This window comes from Mytilus trossulus, chromosome 11 (genome assembly GCF_036588685.1).
Source record: "Mytilus trossulus isolate FHL-02 chromosome 11, PNRI_Mtr1.1.1.hap1, whole genome shotgun sequence".
NCBI classification, from domain to species: Eukaryota; Metazoa; Mollusca; class Bivalvia; order Mytilida; family Mytilidae; genus Mytilus; species Mytilus trossulus.
Window position 1 is genome coordinate 20,720,318 of NC_086383.1, and position 9,758 is coordinate 20,730,075.

Sequence of the window (9,758 nt, forward strand, 5' to 3'; positions counted from 1 at the left end):
AGCTGCGCAGGATGTTTCCTCAAAGGAAATAATGATAGAAAACTGCATAAATTCTATATTTTTCATCGTTTTTGTGAAAAAAATACATATTATGACGTAATTGTGACGTCAGCAGATAAAAATCTTTCCGTTTTTAATTTATATTTCTTGACCCTATGCATTTCTAAACATTATGTGCCAATTTGAAATGGTTATCAAACATTTTATTTTCTTGGGCCAAAACTAGGCCTTAATGCCCCTACTCCTTTGTATCAACTACACATCAAGAATGAATATACTGGTAAAAATTCTTTTATTTCTCATTTACATACTCACAAAAGGAACAAGTTTCTTGCAAGGATACACCATTAGCTTTGAATTAGTCAATGAAATCAGTCAGAAGATACAGATACTTGTGGAATATACTGAAGTTATATCCAAGACTGCTGATAAAGAATTTGGAAAAGTACATGAAGCTCTGATAGATATAGGGGAAACGCTCAGCCAGTATGACGAAAGAATATCAACGCTTGAAAATGTAAGTTACACACGAATAAGATCATACACAACATGATATGGTATTATTATTTTGTGCAGTTGGTTGTACATTTGTATGAACAAGGAATGTCTCTTAAAGGGTCTGAGCTTTTTATTTATCAATGTAGAGTTTTATTAACAGAAACGGTCATATTATAATATAAATATTGTCACACGACATCATTGTACTAGTGTAATCATAACTCACATTAGTGTCAACGAACACTGTACACTCTCAGCAAATTGCTATTTGCACTTTATAAGTCAAAAAGTCCTATTCAAATATTTAGTACATTTGCGCATTTGATAGTGTTTATTTCGTCAATAGGGAATAGATTACCTGCCCTGGTTGTACAACGCGTCTTCCTTGCAAATTATCATTCTATATGTGTATGTTAGACACATGTATTGTCTAGATAAGTCTCATGCGTAAACGTATATGTTCGCTGTATAAGACAATTGAAAACAAGAATTTCTTAAATATTTGATCAAATACGCATATTGCCTTCAATGTCAGGGTCAGTAAAATCTTTGCACTTTCAATAAAAGAGGGATAAAAGGTACCAGAGGGACAGTCCAAACTCATTGATGAAAATAAACTTACAACGCTATGGCTAAAAATAAAAAGACAATAGAAAAATAATAGTACAGAAGACAAAACATAGAAAACTAAAGACACGCACTCCACAAACACTCGGGGTGATCTTATGTGCTCTGGAAAGGTAGGCAGATCCTGCACCACATTTGTCACCCATCATATTGCTTATGTTATTACAAATCCGGTAAAAAGTCTAATTCGGTATGTCACAATCATGAAAAAGGAAGGGTATTTTAGTAACGACATAAGGAACATATCTCATATCATCTGTGAAACAGTTATCCACAACGGTCAAACAACTAGTAATGGCGTCCGTAAAATTTACGTAGGGATGATTTCAACATCACCATTTGGAACTCTTGCTTAAATAGCTTCCTTGTGATCAGCAATCCTATATCAAGGAAACATGATAGGAAATACAAGCCCAGGAATTTCCTTAGAACTGGAAAGTTGACAATTGGGAAGCTGAAATCATCTCTTTTAAAGTTTTGTTTTCAATGGACCATCATTGTCAATTTCTAGATGGAAGTCAAGATATGACGCAGACTCAATTTTATCTGAAGTATCCTTTATCTCTGGTTCGATGGGATAGATTCAATCAATAAAGTCACATAAAAGAGCGTACCTACCAAGACATGTTAGTGGTCTCGATCCTAAGGATTTCCTTGTAACTATGTATAGTTTGTTGTATGTTGTAGGATTTTGTGATATCGTTAAAAGGGTTTGAATTGGTTTGTGTGTCTTTTACCGAAGGGCAATTTATTTTACAAAAGGGTTCATACATGTATCTTAATAAAAACACTATACTCAAACAAAGGGTATTCACAGCACATAGAAGTTTATTCTATACTGTACACTCTCAGCAAATAAACATAGATATCAGAATTGACAATTTTTTAATTGCACCAAACGCCCGTTTCTTCCACAAAAGACCCACCAGTGACGCTCGAATTAAAAATATCCAAATAAAATTACGTAGTTAAAGAGCATTGAGGACCAAATTTTCATTAACATTATGCCGCATGCAATTAAGGTTACCTGTGCCCTAGTTCTTTAAAAAATAAAAAAAAAGTTTTGTAAACGGTCAATTTATAATTATGATCATACCAACGATAATTTATAATTATGACCATACCAACGATAATTCATGTCAATTCATAAATGCTGAATACTAGGCTGGTGATACCCTTTGGGAATTAAGACCCGATCACCAGTGGGTATAAATAACCGTTACTCACTCTGTATATGTCAAATCACATTTTAAGTGTGAGTGCGTATTTAAAATTGTTTCTTTGACAAAGCTCGAATAGATAACCGCCTATTACTATACTGACTATGTTTATAAAAAGTCAGATAAGGATGCGATCAAATAAATTTGCTCAACAGTTTATTTGTTAAGCAGTAAATTTTAATTGAAAATGATCTATCAGAGAAGGAAAATTTCTCTCTCAGATACTTTTACAGCGTTTCTTTCTTCCGAAATCAGTATTTTGGAATTAAAGTTAAGGAAGTACACCTCTCAGAAGACAAACATTTCTAGAATTGATTTTTTTTCCAAACCGGATTTTTGGGTTTATATGACTGTGAAACAAATAATTAGAGAAGAAAAAATCAGTTAATGGTGCACTTCATTTTTTGCTACGGCCATTTGAAAGTAACAAATTATGATTAGTTTTCCATGTTTCATCAGTTCTACTTATTTTGGGGCTTTTATGGTGAAAAAACAAACCACAGTTCCACCATTCCCCCATCCTTTCAATTAAGACGACGAAGACTAATCTGAACTAATTTAACTAATAAAAACTATAGTAGGTGTTAAAATAAGTAGTTTTGTCACATGTTGATGCTTTTTGTGTCAAATTTACAATGCTGTCAATTTTGTAAATTTGTGATTTTTCTCAGTTTTAAGAACAAAATCTAAGTTAGTTCAACCTATTTGTTATGAATTATTTAAAACATAAAGGTACCAGGATTATAATTTAATACGCAAGACGCGCGTTTCGTCTACATAAGACCCATCAGTGACACTCACATAAAAAAAGGTTATAAAGCAAAACAAGTACAAAGTTGAAGAGCATTAATGAGGACTCAAATTCCAAAAAGTTAAATCTATTACCGGGATAAAACAATCCTTAGTTTTTACCCAAAAAAATCAAAGATTTGCAAACAGGAAAGACATTTGAAAGTGATAAGGGACGTACATGATTTTGGTAAAATCATTTCTTGTGTTCTTTGTCCATTTTATAAAGAAACTGGGCTAAAAAGATTGACTTGATTTGCAGTACAATTTGGACAAATTTATTACAAAACACATTCTTATTGTAGATACACTTTTTTTTACAAATTTGAGACTGATTATAACATTTAAAAAATTCGTTGATAGTTTCCACTTGTATCACATGTTTTGGAAATCATCCTCGAACAATATTTCAACAAGACTTAAACGTCAGAAGAATACATCCTTAAGCTTCCTACTTTTTTCTTTATCAAGAATTTGCTACAGATTGATGACGTCAAAGAAATATTTTTGGCAGAAAAATAAAATCAAACACCACATGCTTATAAATTGGTACGCTAAATTCACGTCTAGATGAGTCTCGTGATAACATGTACTTTGTATAAGATAATTCAAAGCTAGAAGATGTAGAATTGATAAAAGGTTGGGTCAAATTTAAATGTATGCATAATGCTTATAGTGTCAGGAGTAGAAAAACCTTTAGTAATTTCAATACTTATTCATTTTATATACAATTCATTTAAATAAAATTTATGATTTATTGCTACATTTATATTTATTGTCAGCACACAAAAGTGGACTATTTGGCTCATAAGACCTTTGAGGCCGGATTGTCCACCAACATTAGCACCCACCAGTAGTCGTTACAACAGATACTATGTTTGTAATCTGTGCCGCATGACGCGTGTTTGGTTATACATGACTAACATGTGGCAGTCCAATCAAAGTTGAAGTTGAAGACAACTGACCGCCGAAAATTTCGAAACGAAGTCTCCATTCATTAGGCTAATCAATAACTAATCACAGCTAATAATCCTAATTTTCATTGACCAGATTCATAAAATCATACTACGTACAAGGATACCTTGGTAATCTCGAATATGACGCAAAGGTTCTTGGAAATGTCAAGTATATGTCGTCATGAAGTGCAGCTAAAATGCCTCTTTAATCTTTTCCAGAGAGTAGCTGTACAAGGAAACGCATTAAAGGAATATGGATCTTTATATGGTATGTTTCATCGCAAAACAACGATCCTGCAATTAACTTTCTATTTCTTGAATATTAATACAGTTATGTTAAACATTGTTACGGTAAAAGATATTTGAGTTTTTGCAAACTGCTGAGTAGATTTCATTACCAGTGCACTCTTCGCCACCGATGGCATTATCAGCATTAAGGTAAGAACTACTGTATTAACACGAGGTATTGTTGATGTGTTCTGTACACTCACTCTTCCAGCAACTGTTAATTTACCCGCAACAAAACAGTTTTTTGTGTTATCCATATCCATATCCATATGTCGTCTGTTTTTTTGTTTTGTTTAAATTATTTCGTTGTTGATGCTGTCGCGTAAAGTTTGAAAAGAGATTTCATTGAGAATACTCAGCATTTGACTGAGGACTAGAAATGTCGAATGTAGAATAAATTCTGATAATTAAATACTACCACTTGATTGTTGTCACTGCTGGTTGACATATGTTTTCACATGGTTTTATAACTGAAGTAGTTTGAATTTGTGTGTTCACATACAATATCTTTAATGTTATCATGTTTTGTAGTTTTACTGTATAAAATACTGATATTGAAGTTAATAGGCCTAATTAATTTAATCTTCCAACTGTTTTGATTCGACCGATTTCTTTTTTATTCTAAATGCACTAAGTTCAGGTCTAAAGGAAATATTTACCTTGTGTCTTCGTTTTTTATTATTCCAATCTCTTTTTTCTCTTTTCAGACTCTGATGTACACGAAATCAAGCTATGGAAGCAGGACAGTAAATATTTTATTAAAACAGACATAGTACCAGATATATTAAGAATATTAGAAGACAAGCATTGCGTGCTTCTGACTGGAGTTTCCGGAATAGGGAAAACACTGACCGCACAGAATATAGCATTGAAGTTATTACATGAATTTCAATATAGCATTGTGCCATGCGTGTCTCTTCACGATATTGCAACACGCTATAAAGAACATGTGCGTCAAGTATTTGTCGTCGATGATATATGTGGAAAATATATAGCAAATATCAATATAATTGAAAACTGGAGAAACATTACGAATAGGGTAAAAAGTATTCTTGATAAGGGCATTACAAAAATATTGGCCACCTGTCGTACTGAGGTTTCAAAAGAAAAGATTTTTCAGCAAGCATTTGATTTATTCCATAAGAATGCGTACAATTTATCTGACAACTATTCATTAAAGGACAAATTAGTCATTGCTAGCAAACACCTTGAACATTATGACAAAATGTTACCAGACATTACAAATATTATTAACAAAAAAACGTTTTCCCCATTAATGTGCTTCCTATGCTCTAGACACAAAAACTTTGATATCAATGAGTTTCTCAACAGTCCGTTCGATACATTTTGTAAAGAATGGGATGATTTGAAGTCCTTTGACAAAGAGAAATTTTGTGTTTTATTACTATGTGTTATTCATAATGGAACAATTAATGATGACTTTTTTGATATTTCAAAAGATTTAGAAAAAGATGAAAAAAAGAAACTAAAAGACATTTTTGAATGGTGCAGTTTAAACCGTGGCACATCTCGGTCAGCACTTCAATCCAAAATGAATGTCTGTATTGACACTTATTTTAGAAAAGTCAACAAGGAATTCAAAGTTTTACATGATAAAATGTTTGACTTTTTGTGTTCTTTCTTCGGGAAAACACTCCTCGACCCTATTCTCAAATATGCACATGATAAGGTCATATGCGAGCGTGTACAACTGGAGTCTTTACAGGAAGCACATGGATATTTTACAATTATGGTTTCGAAACATGATGAACACAAGTACAATGATAGGATAAAAGCTGACCTTGAAAACGGAAAGATACATTGGTGTTTGAACAATTCACAAATGAAATTTAAGGAATACAGGATTAAGATTCGAGATATCATAAAAGATTTAGAGATTAACTTAATAAGAAATTTGATCAACATCAAGGACGACAATGGGATTAACTCCTTCATTATTGCATGTTTACGTGGTTATGATGAACTTGTTGATTTTTTTATTTCTGTTGGAGCTGATGTTGACGGTCAGATTGGATTTTTCACACCATTAACAGCTGCGTGCCATGATGGACACTTGAAGACGGTTGAAATTCTACTTAAAGGAGGATCAAACATAGACAATGCTAATTCTCAAGGTGAAACACCACTGTATACTGCTTGTGTTGGAGGCCATTATAGTTTAGTACAACTGCTCATAGAAAAAGATGCTGACATTAACAAACAAAATAAATATAGTCGCACACCTTTGTACACTTCGTGTATGTTGGATCATGCAACCATAGTTAGTCTTTTGATTGATAAAGGGGCGAATGTTTACCAATATAAGGATGTAATAATAGCTGCCACTCTAGGAGGAAACGATAAAATTGTCGAAAAACTAATTACAAATGACTGCTGTTTAAATAGTGTCGACATTGAAGGAAAAACCGCTTTATTCATTGCATGCGAAGAAGGTTATATTAAGATAGTAAAGTTGCTTATTGATAACAATGCTGACATTTATAAAGTTGATAGTCATGGCAATACGCCACTGCATGCCACGTGTTGCGCTGGAAACTATGATATAGTCAGTATGTTAATTTGCAAAGGTTCAGATATAAATATGATCGATGTAGACTTAGAGACTCCTTTGCACAAAGCATGTAGGAAAGGCTCTCTAGGTGTAATACAAAAACTGTTGGATTTTGGGGCAGATATAAACAAGGCAAATGGAGATGTACACACTCCTGCACATATTGCAAAATCCGAGGGTGCAATTATGGATGAACACATTTTGAAATCTCTAGAGGAAAACAAAACAGAACCAACTGAACAGCAAAATTTAACAAATAGTAACAGAAAAATAGTTACCAACAATTTGATAAGGTTTGGGTGGACTCCTTTATATGAAGCTTGTATTAATGGAGACATAGAAACAGTCACATCACTCATCAGAAACAGAGCAAATGTGAACATGAAAACTGACTCTGGTGAAATGCCTTTGGTTGCTGTTTGTCAACAAGGCCATGGGTTCTTATTACAAGTGTTGCTAGACAAGGGAGCTGACGTTGATGAAGCATTGTGTTGTGCTGTTCAGAAAGGTTACATTAGAACGATTAATATGCTTTTATATAAAGGCGGAGATGTTAGCTATAAAGGAGTTGATGGGAAATCCCTCTTGACATTGGCATGTGAACAAGGTTCAGTTGAGATAGTCAAAATTCTTTTAGGAAAAGGAGCCGATTTAAATGATGTAAATGGACAAACATTGATACACATTGTATGCAAAACAGATGATGATGATTTACTCAAGCTCTTACTAGATATGGGTTTAGATCTGACCATACATGATGAAAACGGAAGATATCCACTTTTTGTGTCACTGGATAAGGGGTTTGATAATTTGTCAAAACATTTAATAAAACAAAGTTGTTCTATAGCAATATCAGAGAGAGACAAAAAAACAGCTTTGATATCAGCATTTGAAAGCGGAAATATGGAACTTTCAAAGTCACTTGTATTGAACGGTTATGCAGAAAACTTATCGCAGTTTAATGAAATTATGTTATATCATGCGTGTAGGTTAGGACTGCGTGAAAACGTTGAGATTCTGCATAGAAATGGAACTGATAATAAGACAATATATAAGTTTAAATATACTCTCATGATATTAGCAGACATTGGCGGAAATGATGATTTATCGGAGTATCTACAAAATTCAATCACTTCCTCTCTCACAAATACGGAAAGACTGCGTATAGGAAGGCCAATTAATAATTATTGTTTAAGCTATGGTAATTATGAAGTTCAAATCCAAGCATGTATGAACGGAGAAATAAAATTGGAAAGGACCAAAAGAAACTTTTTTGATATATTCATCGAACAAAATGAATCTATTTGGTTTGAACAAACACCCTTATGTCTTGAAATTAGAAGGGGTCAATCGGATAGAGTTAAATTCCTAATAAAACATGGCGTAAATGTAAATTTGACTTTCGAAGATAGAAGTTTTGATGCCCCCTTTTTATTGTTTTCCATGGCTGTTAAGTATGGATATACTCCGTTGTTTGCAGCATGTCAACGAAAATGTAATGAAATAGTTATTATGCTTTTGGAAAATGGAGCAAATGTAAACAAGGCGTTGTATGACGCATGCAGGGAAGGTTATTTGGACACTGTTCAATTTCTTCTACAAAAAGGAGCGGATGTTAATTCAATTGGTCGGTTTGGTCAGACAGCTTTGTATGCTGCTTGTATCGGCGGATACTCTACAATTGTAAAATATCTGATCGATCAAGGGTCTGTTATTGATACAAAAGTTAAATGCGAAAGATTTATTCACGAACCTACATGCCTACATGCTGCATATCAGAGAAATAATTATAAAACAGTACAACTTTTAATAAAGAGAGGGGCTTCTATTGATACGGTTGATAACTTTAATCGAACTATGCTAAATAAAGCGTGTTGGGACGGAAACTATAAAATTGTTGAAATACTTATGAATAAAGGGGTTGATATAAATGCCTCTGACTCGTATGGTGCTACACCTCTCGTATTAAGTGTATTACAAACAATTGAGGATAAACATGAAGAAAATGCCTATATTCGTGAAATGAGAAACGATTATTCTTTTGATGTACATTTTTTTAATCAAGAGTATGTTACTGGATGGAATACATATAGTAAATTAGACTTCGAATCCAATATCAATAACCACTTTGAAGTGATTCAACTGCTTGTTGGAAACGGGGCCGATATTAATAAGGCTGATACGGAAGGCAGAACACCATTGTCATTAGCCAAGGAGATTGGGAATATGCAACTAACTGAAATATTGTTACATAAAGTCCTTTTACAATGCAAAATGTGACAAAATATATTACTGAACGAAATGCATTCGAGGTAACGTTAGTGAACTTAACTTTTCATTTGTATTTATTTTACATGTAAACATCAGTTATCATGTGTGAAATATGCATCCATATGTCTTTTATTATAATGATTGCATTACAAAAAAACAAAACAAAATAAAACTCTTGATTAAACCTAAAAAATATCAAAGTTTGTTTTTATTTAATTTTTTAAACGTTTGTTTAATATATTATAAAATTGAGAATGAAAATGGGGAATGTATCAAAGAGACAACAACCCGACCATAGAAAAAACAACAGCAGAAGGTCACCAACAGGTCTTCAATGTAACGAGAAATTCCCGCACCCGGAGGTGTCCTTCAGCTGGCCCCTAAACAAATATATACTAGTTCAGTGATAATGAACGCCATACTAATTTGTCATGCCAACAACTGTTTTTGAAAAAAATTGTTTAGCTCCGATGCAGAGACCCTATAAGTGAATCAATATTAGCGCCAAAATATGCAATCTTTAATGACCTCACAACA

General features: G+C 33.2%; 1 protein-coding gene across 1 annotated transcript; it reads left to right on the top strand.

The window, feature by feature from the left end:
* Positions 1 to 5,930: 5,930 nt before the first annotated feature.
* LOC134689827 (serine/threonine-protein phosphatase 6 regulatory ankyrin repeat subunit A-like) lies at positions 5,931 to 9,230 on the top strand. The gene has a single exon (XM_063549793.1). The coding sequence runs from the start codon at positions 5,931 to 5,933 to the stop codon at positions 9,228 to 9,230; it is 3,300 nt and encodes a 1,099-aa protein (XP_063405863.1).
* The last annotated feature ends 528 nt before the right edge of the window (positions 9,231 to 9,758 follow it).

Excerpts from the sequence above, each read along its gene's own strand:
- LOC134689827 (XM_063549793.1), top strand. The coding sequence starts at position 5,931 with ATGAATGTCTGTATTGACACTTATTTTAGAAAAGTCAACAAGGAATTC.